The 24,072-nt window shown below is 41.7% G+C and overlaps 2 protein-coding genes across 2 annotated transcripts in view; both read left to right on the top strand.

Annotated features, from left to right (window-relative positions):
* The first annotated feature begins 74 nt into the window (after nucleotides 1-74).
* On the top strand, nucleotides 75-8,496 carry cacul1 (CDK2 associated cullin domain 1). The gene is made up of 8 exons (XM_080781567.1): nucleotides 75-527; nucleotides 1,477-1,603; nucleotides 1,994-2,096; nucleotides 2,176-2,271; nucleotides 2,397-2,499; nucleotides 2,792-2,881; nucleotides 4,256-4,394; nucleotides 5,847-8,496. Exons 1-8 carry the CDS (start codon nucleotides 203-205, stop codon nucleotides 5,884-5,886), a joined length of 1,023 nt encoding a protein of 340 aa, XP_080637693.1. The 5' UTR covers nucleotides 75-202; the 3' UTR covers nucleotides 5,887-8,496.
* A 778-nt stretch (nucleotides 8,497-9,274) lies between these two features.
* The window catches only part of mypn (myopalladin), a 32,687-nt gene continuing 17,889 nt past the window's right edge, over nucleotides 9,275-24,072 (top strand). The window contains 10 exon segments of the mRNA XM_080782409.1: nucleotides 9,275-9,295; nucleotides 10,125-11,270; nucleotides 19,631-19,806; nucleotides 20,162-20,213; nucleotides 20,345-20,534; nucleotides 21,044-21,343; nucleotides 21,751-21,825; nucleotides 22,556-22,697; nucleotides 23,326-23,349; nucleotides 23,920-24,036. Coding sequence (XP_080638535.1) covers nucleotides 10,126-11,270; nucleotides 19,631-19,806; nucleotides 20,162-20,213; nucleotides 20,345-20,534; nucleotides 21,044-21,343; nucleotides 21,751-21,825; nucleotides 22,556-22,697; nucleotides 23,326-23,349; nucleotides 23,920-24,036 — 2,221 coding nt within the window. The 5' untranslated portion in view covers nucleotides 9,275-9,295; nucleotide 10,125.

Below are 24,072 nucleotides of genomic sequence, written 5' to 3'. Positions count from 1 at the left end.
ACCCAGCACCGCCCAGCACCCTCGGTGTTCCGGCGTTGCGACGTGTCGTAAAGTAAACTACAGCACAAGCAAAGCAAGCGAGATGGTAAACCAACTAGCCAAGACATTTGGCACTTTATCTTTATTCTGATTTGTAATCGTTGTGGGTTATAATACAACAGCCTAGATTTCAGAACAACAGGAGGAGCACCGAGGTGTGAGCATGGAGGACATGGAAGAGGACACGTTTGAATTGAACGATGACCACAACCACAACTATTGTCCGTGCAGTGCGAACGTCCACTCGTATCTCAGGAGGCAGCTGTCAGATGTTCCTCAGCCTCTGCCCTCCTCCCCGGTGACCGGGGTGCAGCGAGGTGAACCGGGCTGTGATGGAAGAGAGAAGCTTTGTTCCTTCAGCAGCACCGGGGGTGCAAAGTTCATGGACTCGGACGAGAGCAGTGAGAGCAGTGAAGTCAGTGAGACAGACTGTAGTCCTGCTGCTACTGCTGCAGGCAAATTCACTCTCAACTCCACCTCAAAGTTTGGTAAGTTTCTCTCGAGCATGCTTATTTAAGCGATAAGCAATCTGTCGGTTGGCTGTCGAAACTAATTAATCGATTACGCTCGACTTGTTAACAGCCTATTGCTGCATGCATGTAGCCATGTACTGCTATCGGTGTGTGCAGGCCGTTGGCTGCATGGAACCAGACAGACATGACGACTTTGTCTGGTGCCAAGTCCTTCCATTGCACAACGATAATCCGTGTACATTTTACACACACACACACACACACACACCTACACCCCCCCCCCCAAGGTTTAACTATACTACTTTACAAGCATTGATTTATTGATTTATTAACAGTATGCAGAATGGGTACATTTCAAACGAAAGCACAACTGAATACTAAAACTGTTACTGTCTGTGTGGACGACACACAAAGTATTACACTTGTTTACAATAGGGTCCACCACATCCACTTGATACAATAGTTATCTTGCCAACTATGCTCCAACGCCACGGTGATAATTGTGATAAACTAAATATGATGATAAACTCCATGCTGTATTTTGGCCTAGACTACTAATTGGATTAATAACTGTAATTGAGCTAATTAACTGTTGGCATTGGTAGTAAACATTCTAGAAGGTTTATTGCACTCTGCATATTTCTATTGCACTGCAGTATGTTTTTTTGTTTTTGTTTTTTAAACTGGTTTGACTCAGGCACATGCGCAATCATTCAAAACCTCAGGCTGTGGCTGACTGACAGGCTGACCCTCCACCACGTGTGTTTGACTTATGCGCTTTATTATGATCCATCATCTTAATCATAGCATAGCCTAGATGATATTATATTAGTCAATCTTATTATGTCTTTGAAGAACAGGATTGTTAGGCACGTTTCATGAATTTACAAGCACCCGTCCCACTCACTGACGATGGGAGAAATCATTAATTATCATCATCAGAAACATTCTTCTATTTCTTCAGTTTTGAATGCCATGGCCGTGGAGGACTACCAAAACAATCACTGGCCAAACCTGGAGAAAGCAATTGATCTTCTCCTTGTCCAGAATCCCACAAATCACATCTCCATTTCTTATGCACAGATATACAGGTATGGCAATATAAACTGAAACCAAGATTTTCTTTCCTTTTCTTTAAGTTTGAAGGTTATCCACAAAGTATTTTAGGATCATGCAGATTGGAAATGATGACTGAACATTTTAAAACATTACACCAGCAATACAGAAAAAAGACCAACAGGATGGCACACAAAAAAGCCCCTTTGGGGCTACTATTTGAAAATTAAAATGTGCCCTGGCCACTGGATGATGGAACGGTATGTGATAAAAGCTACACGATTGCAGATTAATCTGTTGAGGGACTATTTAATTGAATCCCCTCTGTATCCACTAGTTGTAACTTCCAACATTGCAAATCAAAATGCATCATTGTCTACTCTACGGGGTGTATTTGATATGATTTGTTTTCTCCCCCCTTCTAGTTATGTCTACAAATGTGTCTGTCAGCAGCACTCTGAATTGCTCTACAGAGATCTGACATCAAAAATAACGTCTCACCTACAACAAGTTTCCTCCCATTTAGAAGTAAGAAAGATATAGCTAGCCCATGTTTATTTGCTTGTACGAAACGATGTGATAACATGTTCTCTATTTCATTCTAAAGACCAGTCCACCAGAGAACTTCATTGAAAACTTCAACCAAGCACTGAGCCAGTACATAGCTTCACTGCAGTGTATAGTTCCTGTATTCATGTACATGGTATGCATTTATTTTAAAAATGATTAACCCTATTTACCACATAGAGCTTTTTTAGCTGATTGTTAGCTATTATTCTAGCACAAGAGCTCAATTATATTAATATTTTACACATTTGCTGTTTTCAGAACAAGTTCTACATCGAGACAAAGCTAAACAGAGACTTAAAAGAAGATTTGATGAAGTTGTTTGCCGACCACATTGCCGAAAAACACGTGAACACACTGATGCGTGAGTACAGTGCTTACTTCATCTTGGTGGCTTAAGCAGTCATTGTGGGTTGGTTTAAATTCTTAATTGTTTCTCTTCCCTCGCTTCCTCGTTTCACTTTACTGGCCATTCAGTTAGTTGTAAAATTACAATATGTTACTTTAACTCTCGCTTAAACTTTGCATTCTTGGTGTGGATTTGATCAGTTTCTTTGTGCTCTTGTCTATCATGTTGCTTAGGGGGTTTGACACGAGAGGGTTCTTCCTTAAAGAAAGCTATTGCTTATAACATAGTTATTGTGTGTCATCCCTAGCTCTCCTCATCAAAGCACATTCCATGCCCTTTCAAGTGCAACCGTCAACGATGGCTAACGTGGTTAAAGGACTGTATAGTCTTCGGCCAGGTAAGGCTCCCTTCTGAGTTCTGACCTCACCTGCTGAAATTAACGCAACCTTTCCTTGAACTGCTAAAGCCTGACTCACAGGTAGTTGTGCACACCAGTGTTCTGCCCTGAAAATGGCAGAATTACAAGCTCAAAGTGAGCTCGTAAACCTAACATATTCCGTGCACAACACGGCGCACAACCAAGTATAAGTCATGTTTAAAGGGGCATTTCACAGCTGGAAGAAACTGCAGTCACTCAATGTTAATAATATTTGTAGTGTAGATAACAGTAGCACAATTTGAAATTTGCACCCTATGGCCAGAAAAAGAATGAAGTCTGTGAGTTTGACTGGATTGCTGAATTCCTACAATGCCCAGTGCACCCCTCCTTGTGGAGAGGGATGAGGTCATAGAGATTAAAAAAATATAGATGCCTCATTGGCCGGTGGCGGTGCAGTACTTAGTTTTGACACATGTTTGACTCCGACAGTCATTAGACTGACAACCTACCTCTATCCCTAACCTAACCCTAACCGCAAGCACGGGAGCAGTGCATGTTCGAGCGGTAGTCCGATCGTTGTTCCCACATGTCGGACTAATGCTCCGTCGGAATTACGTTTTGATCCCGCCTCTGATTGGCCTACCGTTCTTCCGTTTTACTTCCGCTATATGCTTTGCAAGGAATCTCGGGAAAGCTTGCCAATGCAATCACGCATCACCATTGCCTCCAGTTGCCTTCCGTTGAGATACAGACGGCCCAGCTCCGGAAGAGGCGTTTATATATGTCCGTATGTGATTAAGGATTGGAAAAAGTTGCATTGGCAGCCATAGAAAATTCTGCCCAGGGTAAAAAAACGGATGTGACGTTTTTGGGCGTTCCTGTCTTGCTCCGTGTCAGTGTATGGGGGAGGTTGCATGGAGGTGTGACTTTGTAGTCCAGGAAGGAAGTGAGACCACATTTTCATGGCAAGTTCTTGGTCATGAACATGGCGCCATGACTAAAATATCTAAATACCATATTTAATTTAATACACACATCAAAACCTAAATGTGATTGCTAAATCTTTTTACAACTTTACAAACTCTTGACCACCAGTGTGGTTCAAATCTCTCAGTTACACACTGCACATGCATAAACTACCGGTAATTTATTTTTAACCACTTAAACCATAGTATCGCTATTCTGGAAGGAACGATTGCCCAAAATAGCCAATCTACAAGCTCGCATTGTGAGCTTGTAGATCGGATATTTTTGGTGAAGATATTTAGTGTAGCCCATGGGAATATGTTCAACTAAGTATTTGGTTGCCCATGGGAATATGGTCAACTAAGTATTTGGTTGAAGTGGTTAAGGAAAACCTATTGTCCTTTTTTTTTTTTTTTTTTTTTTAAGAATGGGCCCAGTTGGCTCCCAGTCTCTTTTCTGGATTTATTCCACAAATCAACCCTCCTGCTGTGGAGTCTCAACTGTTGGATTACGCTGCTCATGACCAGAAATTACAGATGGAGCTCTCCATGAATGGCTTCCCCAGGTGAGTTGCAGGATGCTCACTCACAGCTATTAACCTACTAAGTTGAATAGTTGATTGATGAATATGGCATCATAAAATGATGGCTCATGATGAACAAAAAACATATCTCTGCTAAACCACCTAACTCCAAAATGTTCATTTTTCAGGAAATTAATAATATAAAATCTTTAGTAAATTAAGAAAACCTTATATTTTGAAAACGAAGCAATACTGCCTCATCAAAGTTGGTGTTGTGAGTTTATATTTTGTCAATTACTTGCATGAGAGGTGGTTGGAGTTGCTTTAGTAGACAGTTTGAGGGTCCAATGGAGTTAGGGTTAGGGTTAGGGTTACTAGCGTTTTTTTACTACTTTCCATTGGTTCAATATTTTCGAAACAACACACAGAAGTAAAGGGTGTTCAATAGCACTGCTTTATACAATAAAAATAAAAAACCTAAAAATGAGGTTTCCTCCCGACAGCAACGATATTCACTTCAGGCCTCAAAGGTGTCTACTGACAGTAGTCAAGCAAGCTGACTTGTTTACCTAGCGGACAAAAAGTAAATATTACATTCATAAATGTATACATTTGCATACATAAAAGGACTAATGATAAATAAAGAAGAATAAACTGTAGCTATCCGACAGCTCTATTCCCCACCGATCTCACAGAAATGCATAAAAATGTACGGAATTGCAATTCCGTGCATACACGACTAGAAAACCCCAAACTTCGTACATATGACACTACTGTTTAGACGCTGTTGAGTTCGGGTTTGGCATTATTTACTATTCTATATCGGGTTACAACTCGGACAGGGCTGAGTCGGCTCGACCAACACTCGGCGCTGCAACTCGCAGGTCGCTCGGTGGTGTCTCCCATGGCTCAAGTTCGGTAGAGACGACGCCCCTCCGTCTATCAATGGGGAGGAGAGATTCAGTGTCATAGATTTTGGGGGTTTTCTAGTCTGTATCTACGTATTTCTGTAAGATCCGGTTACTTGCTATCCCATATATTCGGTTCTTTAACCATAAACCACCATTTTAACACTTTGATTAATTTTCTGCATTGCGGTCGTGGGTTTGATTGATATGGGAAGTTTATTCCACCTAACGGAACCCATAAATCTTTTATAGTGTTTATTTTAAGTTGTGGGAACGTCATTATATTGTGGAGCTAATCGATTATCCACAGTTGATCTTGTGTTACAGAGGTTGGTAGATCTATTCATACACAAAGGCTGATACAATGTGATTTATATTTCACTTTTGGTTGCACACCAAGAATAGCTACAAATTCACAATTCACAACTAGTATAAAATGACTACTGAATATTATCAAGCAAAGATCAAAATGACTCAGAACCACATATCAAAGAAACTGCATCAAAGTCACACACACAGTGTGACTTTGATGCAGTTTTTTTCCCCAAGTCACTGATGGTCTTTTGTTTTCTTCCTTTTTTCCCAGAGGGGACCAGTCTCGTAAGAGGGCCAGTGAGGACTCCTGATGGTGAAGTTGAAGTTGCAACATTGCCACAAAATATATGCCACAAAACGTAACACTGTGCCTCTGATATCTTTTATCAGAAACTGGCTCATTGTACTAGGTACACTATTGTTTCCATCTGTCTGAACTCAAACTCACAAAACACTGAAAAGTGAGCATTATATGATTTTTTGCATTGCTGAGTAGAAATATGATATTTTTGCTCATCCATGTTCTGAAAAGCACAGTGAGTTCAGTATGGTGCTGTCCTCATTAACACTGCTGCTGGACACGTTCAGGTGTTTATTAATGTTTCCCTCCTTTTTGAAGAGTGCCTTCCAGGTATCGGTTCTGACCAGATATCATATTAGAGCTTTCATTCCTATCAGTCAGTTGGGACTTTCCACTTGTGTAGATTTGGCCAATTAAGACTCCACTGCTGCTAGTGAGATCAATCCTATATTAAGTTTAGGTTCTTCACCTTCACATGTTTACACGTGTGAGCAATTGTTTCCATTTGGCACAAATGGCATCAAGTATTGTCTCTTTTAATAAAGGCTCATGGAAAAGGCGTTAATCAAACGTAGCACATTTGTCAATCATGGAGGATTTCTTACTCTGACTTCTCTCGTTTTATGACAAAATACTGTGAGAAACGGACACTTACCTCACTTTAAGGGTTGTCCAAATGGTACAAGGGTAAAGTTCCTGCCCACCTCTGTGGAGACATGGGGTTTGCTTGGCATTTCGGCAAACACAATTGGCCGTGGTGGAGAGCGGGAAGCTGGCTGTGGCTGCACTAGATACTCCTACAGGTTGATCATGCGACCTGTTCAGTAGGGAGCGTAACTGAGGTGGATATTGTGTTCCACAGCATGTGCTACATCCTCCCTGAGAAACGGCTAACTGTCGGGTAAAAAAAGAAGGTGGCATCACGTGTATCTGAGGAGATGTGGTTAATGTCTACAATCTTCAAGGATCCCCATAATTGCGAGAGTATACACATGTTCCATTTGTACTAGTTACAGACCTGTAAGGGGCCATTTGGAACCTCAACGAACCCAAAGGGTCCACGGACCCCACTTTGAGAACCACTGGCCTACACCATCCCCAGACTAGTCTCGCATTGCCAGACTGTTGCCTGGCAATTTTCAAATGCTGCCGTCATACAGTCTGGAGCCCGGAAGCTCTGATCATGAGTAAAACATAAATGCTTCCGTCATACAGTCTGGAGCCTGGAAGCTCTGATCATGAGTAAAATATAAATGCTTCCTTCATACAGTCTGGAGCCCGGAAGCTCTGATCATGAGTAAAATATAAAGACTTCCGTCATACAGTCTGGAGCACGGAAGCTCTGATGATGAGTATAATATAAGTGCTTCCATCATACAGTCTGGAATCGAAATCATCTACACATATATAGCTTGCTGCTTAGCAGAAATGGAAATAATACAAAAAATAAATCTAAAGATATTTTAAAATATATTTCTGTGAAGCGAAATGGCAGCTTCCTTGCCCGGGAGGTGTAGTTCCAGACTACAGTATATAGCATTCAGATATTGTGAAATAATATCTACGCGAGACTATCCTCAGACCAAATAGGCCGGTAGGGGATGGCAGTGACATGGACTACAAACATGCGTGAGTGGGTGTGTGTGGGGTGGGAATTGGCAACTACTAAATTAAGGAGAAATGTAAAAAAAAAAATCTAAAACGCATAAATATCACTTGCCCACTTCAGCTTCAATTCTCATTTTCTATAACATGTAGCCTACTGTAGTTACTGGTAAACCAGATTGTATTTTCCAGGCATGCCAAAGAATCTTCACAGTGCTTATTTTCCTTCTTTTAAAAAAAATATATAATGCATTGAGAATCAAACTCATGGTGTTATGTTGCTGCTGTAGTTATTAATGTACCAAGACATTGAGCCAGTTAATTTCTTAATTTTTTGATTGCTCCATGTGTCCACAGCACCACAATTAGTATTTGCAAATACTTGTTACTGGTTTGATTAACAACTTATCTTTTCCTACACTGTTGTTCTTCATATGGCAAAATCGGACATCTTTCAGAAGATTTGATATTTATGAAATCATTTTTGTTTTGTTTCTAAAATGTTTGCCATGCCCAAAATAGGGACTCTATCTTTAATGTGAATATTATTTCACATTTTACAGTCTCTCTGAGGCAATAGTAATTTCTCTGGAGAAATGATTGTTAAATATTAGGGTAAGAGTTGACCCTAACCGTAAAAGAAATAAGAGAAATGTTCAGAGAAAATCTGCAACCTGGTATGTTGAGAATGAGTAGCTCCACACATGCTTTCCATAAAAATTTAAACAAAACCCAAAATGTATTTTTCAAATATTGTTCGACCCAAGTTTTGCTTGCTGATGAAATTATCCTGAAAATGTGCTCTTTAATATTATGTAAATATGTCATTTGCATGGTCATCAGTATACACCACTTAACTCTCAGAACCATTATTTTTGTTACATGTTTAACTTGAATTGGTGGGTATGATGCAGGTCTTCACACTGTTTTAAGTGTAATTAGATGCTCAGGCTTGACTGTCTTTTCTTTTGGTGCAGATGGTTCTTTCATGGTGTGTACTGACTCATGGTTTCAAATAAACTAATTTCATTAATTCTATATTATGGATAGTCTTTATTTTTATTCTATTCATGCTTTACAAAGCTCTGCCTTTAGAAATTAAAATAATAATAATTAGAAAGCAGATTGATGTAGAACACCCTGATAGACCACTGTTGGTAATCTGCTGTTTTAACAGTAGTTCTACCACCACCCAGGGCTCTGGGTGGTGGTCTTTGACAGACTACTGTAGGTGTTGTGCTGGACGAGGAATCCCTTTACAGTACACCCCCACTTGGCCAATAGGCTGGGATTCCACCCTGACACATGGGCCAGGCCAACCCCCCAAAATAACCGTGAGGCTACTGCGCTGACAAATGCTGCTACTTTTACTGGCCGCAGGTTACCCTAGCTACTCCCCTCCACATTTCCTGTAAACCCAAAGGTTAGCTCTGTGCACTACTGTAGGAAGGCTGGCCAGCTGCATGTGTACAGGTTTCACAAGGTGTCCACCACCGGAAGACCGGAATCTCCCTCTTTGAGCACCGGTGCGCTCCGAGGATTTACCAGACGGGTCCAGCCGGGGTTATTTTGAAGGTAAAACACCTTGCCCCTGTTTTCTTGTTGGTAGTCATGATGGCTGCCATTTGGCTTGACCTACATGTCCGTCTACCCACAGATGCCTTTCTATTGACCCATCAGGCAAGCATGGACTTCCATTTGTCTTTGAAATGCTATGCTCTGCACTTAACTGAATTAACTCAACCTGACATTGTGTAGTGCTGTCTTTAAACAGGGACCTGTTCATCTGTGTGGACTGACATAGTTTATTCTCGGTAAGCAATGTCCTATTAATAAACCTCTTACTTATTTTGTTTGTCTTCTTAGATTAACTTTTATGATTTCTCAAACTGTTATTACTCAGAGCTAGAATATGGAGGGAGGGGGTGGAGATCCTTTTTTCCCCAGCTTTTTCTACATGTAAACTGAGCCCTTGCTATTATTAGATATGACTTGGTGGGCTTGGGGGCTGTTTGCACAGGATTAATGTGCCCAACAGCTGCAGCTACAGGTCTGTTGGAAGGGCATCATAGCCTCTCTTAATTGCACTGATTTGAGTGTCAGTGGCATATGTGTACCATATCTCATGTCTGTATTCAAAAACTACACCAGGCCAGTGTCAAAAAGTTGTGTAAAGACTGACGTGTCTGAGATGGAAAGGGAAGAGCATGCACTCGCCTGAATCTGATGACCGTGCAGGAAACTGATATCCTGTTGAGGCCACAAGGCCAAATGTGTTTGAATGTAGTTGGGGACAAATTTTGTTCATTACATCTTTATATAATGCTATACGTTTTATATACCTAGGGTCAATAATAGCATGTTTAACACTTGATTATTTGAACTTAAACCCTTAAATATCTGTTGAACTTGTGGAGTGGACATAGACTTAACTGTAGCAATGTGCAATGCATTACTGACTGAGTAAACTTACTGTTAAGTATGGAGTATGGGTTGTTTCTAATCTGCAGAAGATATAAGCGATATATACCAATCATGTATTGTTTAATGTACTGAAATGTTAACTGATAGCCCAGAGGTGCACATTATATTTAGTGTTTCCCATAAGTGTTTGAATGAACCTTTGTTATTCTTTGCTCACAGCATGCAAGAGAACATCGACCAGTCGCCGTCGTTGTCTCAGCTCCTGAGAGAGAGCTACCTGGCCGAGGCCAGAGCTCAGCAGCGTCACAGTGAAATGAGCCGATCGGACTCGTCTTCCTCGCGCCGCCTGGTCTACGGACCCCTCAAAGGCAAGGGTGATGATCATGTGGGCCGCGAAGACCCCCAGTTCTCAGACCTGTCTGCCTTCCTTAGCCAAGAGGAACTGGATAAGAGTGTTAACCTCGCCTGCCAGGCCATCGGACATGATCCCCGCGAGGACAGGTCGGAGGTTACGGCCCACGTCGTCGTACCCTCCCCGTCGGACAACCCCTCGGACACCTCTCCTGTTGCTCCCTCCGCACGCCTCTCCGCTCCTTCGTCTTCCTTCTCCCCCGTTCCCCCTGCTGACTCCTCCGCTCCCAAGTCTTCTAACCCTTTGGCCACGTCCTCCCAGCCACCCCCTGAAATTAAAGAACTACCGCAGGCACACACCACGTTCTCTGCAGACCGAAAGATGCACCACAAAGGCTCCACGCAGCAGCACGACGGCCCTGTGAGGAGCCACAGTGCCTCCGGCGATGGCTTCAACGACTTTAGCAGGTCATCGAGGAGTGCCCCGTACGGCCTGGAGAACCAGTCCAAGAAGGAGTTCCTCAACAAGGCTGCAGACTTCATAGAGGAGCTCTCCTCTCTCTTCAAGGCCAACAGCTCCAAAAGGGGGAGGCAGAGATCGTGCAAACCCCACCGGAGTAGGGTCCAAAACAAGAGCCAACATGACGGGGCTGCGTATGTCCTCGGCCCCGACGACAGGGAGCGGCCGGTCGCGCCCCTGGAGCTGGAGGCGGACAGGCCCGGCCCGGCTGTCGTTCGCAGCCAGCCAGAGCTCCAGACAGACATGGGGACCGGGAGCGTGGAGTTCCCCTCGCAGGGCTGCAGGCTTCCCGAGGAGGAGGAGGAGCCGTGCAACTCTGCTTCCCCAGAAGAGATGGAGGCCGAAAGCGCCACGCTGACACAGACGCCGTACTCAACAGATCCTGTCTGTGAGCCCCCCCGCTTCATCCAGAAACTGAAAAGCAGGGAGGTTCTGGAGGGCAGTAAGGTCCAATTAGACTGCATTGTAACAGGACTCCCTGCGCCTGAAGTACGGTAAGGTGAACCCAAATAATATGCATGAAAAACTTTAAAGCACTAATTGATCCTTTTCATTCAGGGATAATTGTTTGTTTGTTTGATTTCCAAAGATACTATTTCACCTGTGAATCCACGTTTTTTGAGGGGCCCTTCCTATTTTCAGCAATAGTGTAGATTTCCGTCTTACACAAACATTCAATGAATGGAGAATTTACGTCATAATTATGTGGACGAGCAAATCGGCTATTTTTGTCCTACACAAAATTCCCATTGACAATGAATGGATGATGTACGATGATAAGAGCCCCCCTCACTTCGCACGGGTGTGATTTTTAAATTACTCTGATTACTGATCTTATTTAGCTGCTTGTTTAGCTGGAGATACGAGGAGAGGAGGGTGAGCTACTGTATTAGGCCTCACTCACACCTTTACAACAGACTGATGTATGCTTGTTGTATGAGATGTATAGCTGATGCAAGCTCTCAATGCATTTCCAATGGGAGTCACATGATTTGACACAACATTTATGTTGTATGAGGGGGAGGGGGTAGTCAAAACACAGCCGAAAGCCATACAACAGCTTGTAATCCAAAATGTTGTATCAAACCATGTGACTTCCATTGGAAATGCATTGGGGCGGCCATGACACTTACATCTTGCTTACATCAAGGGTGCGTTCGGAAATGCGCACCGGGAATGTGGTCAGTTTGTTGAGTGTGGTGGGCGGTGACGTCACAGTGTGACTTATTTACGAACGACCACAGCTGTGACGCATTCAAACTGCCGACACCGGCTTCAGGGTCGGGTCGCTCAGTGCGGGCACTCGGCACACCCGGTGCGCAGCGCACTGGATTTTCGAACGACAACGCACCGAGTGCACTGAATAAACGAACGACAAGAGAGCACACCAGTGCGTTCAGGGCGCATTTCCGAACGCACCCCTAGCATCACTGTTGCATCAATGTTGTATGCTAGATCGAAAGGTGTGAGTGAGGCCTTAGAGTATTTAGTTGTATGTATTTTAGTACATTTTGTGCACGTTATAATTAAATAATAGTGTACTTCAGTAGTTTTTAAATACATCCTCTGGTAATATAATTAAGACAAATTGTAGATCGGCTATTTTCAAAATATTTTTATACATTTGAAAGGAACATTCTGCATAATGAGTACTTTTACTTTTATTACTTAAAGTACATTGTGATGCCAATTACCTTTGTACATTTAGACAAGTACATTTTGAATTCCGGACTTTTACTTGTAACAGAGTATTTCTATATTGTAGTGTTGATACTTTAGGTAAAAAACTTTGAGTACTTTAATCCACCACTGGTTAGGGCACGTTGCACTCGTTATGCCCTCCCGGTGAAACTTCTGTCTGCTGAAAAGAAGCAGCTGGTGGCTCCAGATGAGACACGTGCTTGTCCATGCACACACAAGTGCTTGTCCACACACACACACACACACACACACACACACACACACACCACTACCACCACCACGGTACCAAACGGTAGGGGTCAGCAGTGACAACGTAAAAGTAGTGTGTAAGTGATTTTTCTTTGGTTCTAGTGTTAAAAAGCTCTAGATTGTGATAGTACTCATTGCTATAGACTATAGAGTGTTCAGTAACAGGACTATCCGTGTCTCCGGCTTTTCATTAAAGAGAAAATGCATTTTCAAGTCGGGATACCAATCAGGAGGATAAGAGAACGCAGTACACTGAGTACAGAATAGTGCAATTGTAAGTGATGACACAAAAAAATGAGCAGACAAAATTGGAACTGGAACACTATAAAAACTAAGCTCATAAATAGCTACTCTTTCCGGATTGGCTGCTATAGGTGAATTTTGTCACCTACCCGAAATTCTTCCCCCCCCTGTTTATTAACGGGCTGGAGAGACAGCTAAGACTCCTGTTACTGAACAAACACTGTAGCAATGATTAGGCCTACTATCAGAATATAGTGGTTTAACATTTTAACAAAAAACATTTTGTGTTAACCAAAACAATGATCACTTACCCTACCTTTAAGGACATAACTACAACATTTTGCGAAAATGTGAAAAGATATTTAGGGGGAAAGTGATGAATGCCTACGTGCCATGTGCCTGTGAGTGTGTTGTTTTAGCCTATTTACTGAGTTACGCATCCATGATGCTGTATTATACTTCTGTAGCCACCCAACATTTGTACTGAGAAAACACGAAAGAGCATATGGAAATGTAAAGTTTTATGATTTGGGTTGGTTAATACCTGTCTGTAATACTAATCAATCATCCAGTTTTACTCAAGAGTCAAGACACCCAGAGTGCTTTGTGGTGTGAAAGTTAAGACGAATGATGCAAGTGTTTTTCTTGAGAGATAAGAGAGAGATGACAAGTGATGATAGTCAACAGCTGCCACTGAAGTAAGTGTGTGTGTGTGTGTGTGTGTGTGTGTGTGTGTGTGTGTGTGTGTGTGTGTGTGTGTGTGTGTCTCCTCTCTAATGTCTGGAACATTGGATCAATTATCTGTCTATTGTGCCTATCCTCCTGGATAGACCCTTACGGGTCCATTTGTACACTCTCAGAGTTAAATTAACATTGATTTTACAATATCAATTGGGGGTCCGTAGAGGCGTAGACTAATGCATGTCAAACAGGAGGTCCTTGAAATTAGACGGGTTGAGAATCTCTGCTACAGCTGTAAAAATCTTCTCTTATGGGGGTCCCTGGCATATCTTTTCAAATGAGGGGTCCGTGGGCTAATTGGTGTCAATTTGGGGGTCCTTGACATGAAAAGGTTTGGGAACCATGCACTGCTCTAGATCAGCTCAGGTGCTGAGGATCACTACTCGATGTGATCGCCATGGCAAAGAAGTCCAACGTTACACAGTATTACTGTACATTCGCAATTGTGAAACATTTCCTATATGAACATAACATTCTTTTAAAACTACTTTTGAAAGATTTTTTTTCAACAAATCTTTTTTGAAAAAATGGCATAGAAGTTAAGGGGTTTAGCTCTATGCGGGGGGGGCTGGCTGTTTTGCCTACATACTGGAGATTACATTGACATGAAATCATGTAAACTACATTGGGAGTACTACAATTGACAAATTGTCTCATAGTGTATTGTTTCTGTTAGTGACTGCACTTTAAAATGTGTTAATTTCCTTCAAGTATTTACAAGCTAAGCTGCACAGTATAGAGGGGGGTATATAAGCCAGTAACTCCATCCAGCCACCCGCATGTTGCTGGGCAGAATGCATTCACCACTTTAAGCTCCATAACATATACTACAAAATAGCTTACCTAATAGCTCACGCATTGCATTACGAAGGCTGTTTTTGAGTAAAAAAAATAATAATAATTGAAGATTAGCCCAAAATGGAGTTTATATGGTTTCCATTTGCATTGTTGATTTTCTACTCAAACATGTACAGCAGACTGTCTTTGCTCTACCTGAGCTCCTAGCTCAGCATCAGACTGATCCTATCTACAGTACTGACCGTGTTAATATTGCTGCTAAGTCTATATGGTACATTACATAACACGATGGTGACTCTAGTGTGTCATTTATGTTTCCTTCAGATTACTTTTCTCAAATTGGATAGTAAAGGTTTCAGTTTGATGTCGTTAAATTGAACTGAATGGAAGTGAATTGAGCAGCAGCTGACGTGAAGGTAGTACTAAGTAGAGTGTGGGCATGGGCATGGGCCTGGGCCTGTTGATCCAACTGAACATTGTTCAGCCACTAATATTGTCCGGGGGGGAGAATATAGTTCTCGGCCATTTTTAGAAGGGACTGGCACTGGGCTGTAGTTGTGTCTGTGACTGATAATGGAATGGCCTGAGCTGTCGACGAAAGCATGAACATATGCGATAGAGTGGTGAGTTGAGATATATTGGACTTATTGTTGCTTGGTGGATATTCAGGATGCAGTTTTAGTGTTCTGCTATGTTTGCTTTCAGGCTCTTAAGCAAATGTGTTGCTAATGGGTCGTGTTGCTTAGCTGGCTTGCATAGCTTGTCTGAAGATGTTAAAGTGAACATTATACAGAATATAATAGCTCCTAGTTGATTACATGTGTTTTTTGTCTTTTTAGTGTGGGCCAGTGTGCTAATATGATTTGTTTGCCTTTTTGTTCCCTTGGATACACTTCACTTCACTCACTGTGCGTGACTGCTCTATAACTTTTTTCGAGTTGGGTTCAGTTTTCCTGTGCACAGTATTATATCTGAAATGTTTTGTTGTGCGTCAGGGAATAATATTATGCATAGTCCAACTCTATGTTTAGCGTTGTGCGTATGTGATTGGGTCAACCCATCAGTGCTCCAGGCACTGCAGGGATCTCCTCTCTAGTACTGAACTCCAGAGGGAAAATAGCCCTGACAGGTGCAGAGAACAGGCTCTTTGCCACATGGATCAGCTGAAACCCTCGACTACTCATGCTTTCAAATTAGACCCTTGCTCATTAGAAAATCACACACTTTGACACAGAATATGGGACCGGACATTCCAGTAATGTTTTGGCTGTATTGTGTCCAAAGTGTCTGGACCAGTGTGGCTGTTGTAGTGTTTGCATTGAAATGGTGCATGCACTTAAATGATACCAGATCAAGTGTTTTAATACTAGGATCCAATTCCTCTCCCAAAGGGCAGCCAAGTGGAGGAGGAGAACCCCAATGGGGAAATAGCCAAATTAAGCCAACCTTTTTGACTGATTGGAAAAGATATACCGGTATACAATAATGGTCTGGTGTAATCAATATGTGGGACAATATGTGTAATTTGATTTGGTGTCAGTCGAAGTAAAATACTGAGTGAAAAAACAAAATATATACAAGTATATATACCAGTAAGACGCGCAAACGCGGGAAGCGAACGCAGCTCGTACATATTTGGGTTTTGGACGTATAGCTGCTTTGGGGACTCCTATATGGTTATGGCTGAGTCATGGTGGACGTATAGCTGCTTTGGGGACTCCTTATATGGTTATGGCTGAGTCATGGTGGACGTATAGCTGCTTTGGGGACTCCTTATATGGTTATGGCTGAGTCATGGTGACGTAATCACTCAGCTCCATATATGGGCACAAAAGCGGGACAGACAGACACACAGACACACAGACAGACATGATCTGCTAGGTCTCATAGTAAGTGCTCACTGCATTCGCAATCACTGCGTTCGCAATAAGTGTATGGTTGACATATTACCCCAGTCCAAAAAAGGTACAGTTGTTTATGGGTTGATTTTCAAAATGACTTCAATTTGATTGATGTACTACAGGCTTGATGAAAGCAACGGATGTCATTGGATGATGCATTGTGACTGCTGTCCAGATCAGCATGTTGACTCATTCCTGCTCGTTTATTGGGTCTATTTTATACAGCAGCATGGTCTCATTCACTCAGAATAGATCTACTTAGACGTAGAGCCTGCTGTATAGGTCACCAGCCATATCAGAGGCAGTGAGGGCTACTAGTAGGATTCTTTTGCAAATTGATAGTTTTAGTGGTAAACTAAATGTCAGGCTTCAAGTGGTAATTCATCTGCTCTCAAACCCAGGGCAATGCACATTGGCTGCAGCTTAAACATTACAAGGAATGTTAACTAGGGGTGTGCCAATATATCATGATATATCATGATACTTCAGCCCGCAATATATATTGTCTCGTCCTACAGGCAATATCGCAATGTATTGAATATTGTGATATTGATTAGTTAGTACTAGAATAATTACCCATTGTTGTGGACAGACAAGTTGTGGACAAGTTGCAGTCAGTGTTTTACTGGCAAAGATTTTTGCCTTTTTAATTTTCAGTTATACAGATATCGTGATATATCGTTTGCAATATATTTAATGTCGCAATATATTGAATCTTGTGACATTATCATTATCGAGGACTAATATCGCCACAGATATCGTATCGTGAGGTATCCATATAGGTAAAACCTGCAGTGCTCAGACAAGAGATTTTTGAGCCAATCGAAAGACTAATTTACTTTAATAGAGGCATGTTGCAAAGTCTCTAGTGTGTGTGTGTGTGTGTGTGTGTGTGTGTGTGTGTGTGTGTGTGTGTGTGCTAATAATTATGATGTACTGTACTGTATCTGGCACTCCCTCATGACACATACTGTATGTTAATATTTTAATATTTGTTATTTGTAAGATATTCTTTTAGTCATAAGAAGGCCACATACAGACAAATGCCTCAGTTCTGAAGTACAAGGTATTCCCAGTACTTCAAGTGTGTCTGGAATTCTTTGACCTTGCTCCTTCACCTTTTGATTAGGTGGAGTTGTAGCAGAGCTCTTTTGTGGCAGGTTGGCACACAAAGAACAACTTTAACCATTTAAACCCCTATATACTGCACCCTCCTTTTTTCCACACTAAAAGCCATTATACAAGCGAGTCACAACGCATCACGTTGCAAACGCACCGTGATCTTGTTGATCTGCTATTTTCTGCTGCTGTTTGCCTATTTTAGCCACATTTTCACCTATTATGACATAGCCTACCCAAAATCGGGATTTTGGGTAGGGTAGTTCAAGGGTAGTTCAAGTGGTTAATACATGAAAACGGCGATACTTTGTTGACTTTCCTCACTTCATGCTAACTGGGGAGGCTAGCCACTTCATTAGAAGCATCTTGAAAATCACCAGTCATAGTAATATTATCAGCAGACTATGGCGAGGTCCCATAAAACTGCATGGAGAGTTGACGTTGCTTCAGGGACGTTACAGGGACGGGACGGAGATATGCCCATGCTCATCAAAACCTGTTGCTCTTGACCTGCATATAGCTCCACTAGAAAACCGAGGAAACGATGCCACACAAACCATGATGTCAGTGTCATGATGACACTGAAGACGAGTAGGCGGCTGGGATTTAGAAAAACGACACTTCAGCCATGTGCCAGTTTTGATTACAGTGTTGACTTATCATACTATAATTCTAACAATGTCTGAGTGTCTGTCTGTCTGTGTGTGTGTGTGTGTGTCAGAAACACTGCCGTAGCTCCTTACTGCCTGCACCAATCACTCCACTTCACACAGGCATTGACCATATGAATATGGAGGGCGTAACGAAGCCTTTTTTTCCATTTGACACATTAATGATTATGAATGAATGTATTAGTCACCCGGGCGCAGTACCCCCCACGGCCACAAGGGGGAGCAAATATCTCACAACGGGTAAGGGCTAGTATAACAAATTGAGGCAAAGGTATCACAGAAACCTACAATGTTGGATATACTTCAGGTTTATAATGAGATTATTTATATATTTTATATAAATTCTTAACTTTTCATTATTGTGCACCAACATACATGTAGTACCAGCATTCAAATCTGAGGGGGGTTAAAACAAATGCCACATTTATTTGGCCCCTGGTCGTGGAATGACCTGCAGTCCAAGCTAAAATTGGCCCTGGAAGTTCCAAAATAATCAAGATGTAGATGTACAGTTCAACACCTGCACATGTTCGGATGTGTACTAGCCGTTGTATAGGAATATATATTTATTATTTCTGTCTATATTGTACATTGTGTATTTTGCGCCCTATTACTTAAAGTGTATCACTTAGTTAGGAGATTGTTGTATGTATGTTATAGGTATTTTGAGGTATATCATGAATGTATTATTGAATGTATTATTGGCTATTCTGTAATTTGACATGTATGATGTAGCATGTCATTTTATTTCTGCCCCTCGCCCTCTCTTCCTTGGCCAGTTCCCACTGACTCAGTCTCAATGTGTTTTTTACTGGTTAAATAAAGGTCAAATAAAAAATACAATCATATTATGCATATAATATATATTCATTTATCCAAATTAGAAATTGGCATCTATCCTGGATTGAAATTCTGAACATAATTGTGTCAACTGTCCTTGCTGAAGAGTTGTGCACTGTAAATCCCTGGTATTAATTTCATGTTGGCATTTGGCAAACACAGTAGCAGCAAGATCAAAGTAAATGGCATGAATTAGTCAAGAAGATCGTCACAAAGTACATTTTGTAGTGCTTCAAAGAAACTAGCATACCAGGTAAACATCAAACCCAGCATCTGAACAACATGTAACAAATAATTTAAATAACATTCTTAGCATTTGTGGTCAAGCACAACTCCGTTCACTTCTATTGAATGGGGACAACCAGAAGTTTACGGAATGCATTGGAGTCTATGGGCTCGCGCGAGTACATGAACCACGTGACCGGGCTATTTTCTGACCCCTTAATGTCGTAACTCTGTCTTACTTTATGGCTCTGGCCCTCACTAGTCTCAACATCGACAGTATAGCCAGGTTGCACCTGGCCAAAAAAAGCAACGGCAGCACAATTACTAATGACAACAGTTAATTTGTACTGTGTGGTTTACTCCCAGGTGGTTTTGTGAGGGAAAGGAGTTGGAGAACTGCCCAGATATTCAGATCCTCACCAATGGCGAGTTGCACTCCCTCATTATAGCAGAGGCTTTTGAGGAGGACACAGGCCGCTACTCCTGCTTTGCCTCCAACTTCTATGGCACTGACTCCACATCAGCTGAGATCTACATCGAAGGTGACTGCACAGTAAAACCCTGAGTAAAACTCTGAGAATGTAAAGTGGATCTATAAGGGATTGATTGATTGAAGTTTTTATTTCACAGTATGCAGACGAGGTACATTTCAAACGAAAGCACAAGTCAATACAAAAACTGTTACTTTGTGCACGATCCATGATAAAGCATTACACTTATTTACAACAGGGTCCACCATTTTCAATTCATCAGAATATTTAGAGGCGTACAACAAATATACACAAAAACATGTACAGTATGGGGAGAAAGGGGTGGGTGAGCTCAGATTTAATTATTATTAGGCTTATTATTTTATTATTACCGGATTATTATTATTTTGCTCACTGTGTCTCACAGGCGCTTCTTCCAGCGAGTCTGAAGGGGAACAGCACTTTGAACACGTACCCCAGTGAGTATGTTGGCGACAAAGCGTCATCGCTTCTCATAAGTCATAATCCTCCCACGTTAACAATAAGGATTTCATGATAGTAACTGTAAGCTTAGACCCTCTCTTGTCTTTTTCTGCAAATGTTTTCAAAGAGTGCAAAGAAAAACGGTGACCGGCGGCCCCGCCCAGACTAAAGCTCCGGAGGCCGGCCTGACGGCCTCTGATGGAACTGAAGACTCCATACTTTCGTCTCGTTGTGCGCCGCCTGCCGAGGAGCAGGCCCAGGAACTGTCCTGTCGGCCGTCGGGCGAAGTGGCCACGGCACCGCCACAGCCCATCCAGGTATAGTGTTGATTTTGTCGACACTAAAACTATGATGAAAAATGTTCGTCGACTACCTTTTTTCACTGACGAAAACTAAATGGAAACTAAATGAAATGTAAGCTACGATGACTAAATCTAAGACTAAATCTATCGACGATTTCGTCAACAAATAAAAACTAGACTAAAATGTAAGTTGAGAGAGAGAGACTAGAGGAGAAGAGAAGTCATTATATGTTTGGTTAAACACACTGAAAATAGCAGATCTAAAAGCTCACAACGTGTCGCAGCGCGATGCGTTGTGAGCTTGTAGATCGGCTATTTTCAGCATGCAACCAAGTGTAAAATCAGCCATTACGACACCACCATCAAGGCACCACCAAAATGCATTTTAGTCGACTAAATCAACTGTAGATTTAGTCGACTAAAACTAGACTAACACTAAAACATTCCAGGGGACTAAAACTAAATGAAAACCATTCAAAAGACTATGACTAAAACAAAACAAAAAAATCAATCACTGCATCCAGGTAACATTACAGAGCACGGTGCACACCATGCCGGAGATCTCGGAAGAGTCTGAGGTGACCACCACGCTGCGACCTGCCGAGGACGAGGCAACGGCCTCACTGGTCCAAGTTGTCCCTAGTACGACGTCACTGCCGGGAGATTCCCAATTTCTAGACATCCAGGAGGTTCCGGAAGCTGACCCAGTTGCAGTCACACATCAACATCATGTACAAACCGCACCGGCGCTGCCATCATTGACCCCAGTGGTGTCCTCCACTCTTTCTGTCCAGGTGGCTCCTACACACACAGCCTTACCCGAGGTAGGACAGTTCTTTCATTACTGTGTCTTTTGACATATACATAAAATATACAATTATTGTATTATATATATAAAAAAAAGGCAACTAAAAAACACGGTGAAGCAGCTTTCTGCTTCTACAGGCAGACGGCGTGGAACAAACTCCCATTATACCTTCGACAGACAGCCTCTGTCATTTTTAAAGCACAGCTCAAGACATACTTCTACACTCTTGCTTTTATTTTCAAAATCCTTGTTCTTTTCTCCATTGATCTGTAAAGGCACTTTGAGCTGCACCTTTCATGTCATGAAAGGTGCTATACAAATAAAGTTTTAGTTTTGTGTTTCTTTTATTCTTATTATATATTAGTTGTAGTTCAGTGATAGTAGATTTCCGTTGCTATTAAGTTCATTGCATCTTTTCTTCAGAGTCAAAACATGGACAACAGCTATTTTCAAGGGTTGGACGGCCGACCGCTCATGGCTGCACCAGTATTCACAAAGGTACACCGTTCTCTCTACCAAACACAATCTATATACAGTATGTCACAATTAGTCAATCTGAATGTGATTGTTACTGTGTTTATGAATGAATGATTGTTGATCAACTCTCTGCTGGCAAGCTAGAAGACCTATCTGGGTCATGTTGTGAATTGTAGACAGGTGCTCTTTTATGGTGTTTTTGAATGAAGATAGGGAGTCGCACGCATCATTGGCTTAATAATCTCCAAAGAAAAATCCCTATTATTTCCCAAAGTAACTTGCCAAAATGTCTTTTATCACATTTAAACTTTCTCATAGCTAGTTAGCTACAGTCTGTAGACCTATTCATGAAGACAGCAGCTTTCAGTTCTGCTCCCCAGTTTGTCCACTAGGCGGGTCATCTTTAGCAAGATTTATTTATTTAGTCTCTCCTGCATGTCTGTGACTATGAAAATATTACATACATACAGGTGCACCATGGCACTTTATCCATGTGTTGTGTTGTGTTGTGTTGGGAACTTTTTAACTTGTCTTGTCTTTAGTTTTTAGCTTTTATGTTACCGGGTGTGTTATGTTTTATGTTGCACTGCAAGTGACTGAGGGGAAACGGTATTTGTTCTTTATGTATGTAAGTAGTGTACATGGGGAAAACGACTAAGTCATTCTGATTAGCATTTTAGTTTTTGTTGTATTTTATGCAAATACAAATGCAATCAATAATGTTTTTGTGCCACACATTTTGTCCCACCAGAGTCTGCAAGAGCTCTTGGCATGGGAGAGCCAGCTGGTGGTGCTGGAGTGCCGTGTGAAGGGGGTGCCCTCACCTAAAGTAGAGTGGTACAGAGAGGGAACGCTCATACAGGACTCTCCTGACTTTCGGATCCTACAGAAAAGTATGCACTGCCGTTTACTACCGTTTGATCATTTCACATACAGTACCTCAGTGGTTTTCAAGACCCATTAACATTATTTATTCAGCATTTTAAGCCACGTCATGTTGTCGTCGGATATATATTTGCCCACAATTCCATGACAATTATTTTTTCATGCTCTAATTGTGTAGACTTCTTGTAAATTAAGTAGCCTAATGCAGAGTATTTAACAATAATTTAGCTCTTGAGAGAGTAAAATTAAACCAAATGGACCCGTTACGCTCTCAAGATAATTTTAAGATCTAATAGATCTTTTGGTTACCAACTCTCCATCATTTAGCTGGGGACCACCTGGAACCCCCTCAAGGACCAGTGGTGATCCTCGGACCACTGGTTGAAAACCACTGTTTAACAATACATGACAAAACACTTGCACAATGCAGGTTATTTATTGTGACTGTATTTGATACATTTTAACTGTTTAGAATTGTAGCAACATTAATGCTCTGTTCTGCCGAAGTAAAAGAAGTACTGCAGATCTGTTCAAATAAAAAGTTAACGTTGAATTTAGTTGGCATTGCATTGATTATGAATGAGTTTGTATTGAACTGAAACTAATGATGATTTTGATATTGCTTTCTTCACACAGAGCCTAGATCCACGGCAGAATCAGGTACAAGATTTTCACATCAAGGACCCCCAAATTGATATGTATTTGACCGCAGACTTTCATTTGAAAGGAGTTTGTGCCAGGGACCCCCATAAAAGAAGATTTGTCAACATTTGTTTAAAAGAAAGAAAGAAAGACATTTTGCTGTTGACCCCATGCATGGTAGTCCACTAGTCCCCCGACCCCACTTTGAGAAGCACTGTGCACTGTCCACTGTATACATATTAGTCTACTGAAGTGTTTATAACTCTTGGCTGAAGCGTCTCCTGTTCCTCTGAACATTGGCCAGGGCTGTGATTCCCTGCCTCTGCACCATATAAGGCACCTTCTCAACCTGTGCCAAAGCACCAAGGCCAGATATCATTAGAATCTATCAAAGCTCCCCCACACATGCCTTATTCCCCTAGACTGGAATCTGCATCACTACTACTACTGCTTTTGAAGAGCAAAATAACACATTTTCTGTTAGAATTGAGAATCTTCTCACATAAACAGAACACAACTGTAACATAATCTGATAATGTCGAATAAACGTAATCCGTTGATGATTGTTGTCTTGTCTATCGCCTCTAGAGGAAATCTGCACTTTGGTCATCGCTGAGGTCTTCCCAGAAGATTCAGGCATGTTTACATGCACAGCAAGCAACAAGTATGGAACTGTGTCCAGTATTGCTGCGCTAAGGGTGAAAGGTACCATTTCTGCATCTTATCGCATTAAAAGATAAA

The sequence above is a fragment of the Protomyctophum bolini genome, assembly GCF_963924005.1.
Source record: "Protomyctophum bolini genome assembly, chromosome: 14".
Taxonomy (NCBI): Eukaryota; Metazoa; Chordata; class Actinopteri; order Myctophiformes; family Myctophidae; genus Protomyctophum; species Protomyctophum bolini.
This window is presented reverse-complemented; position numbering and strand designations above follow the sequence as displayed.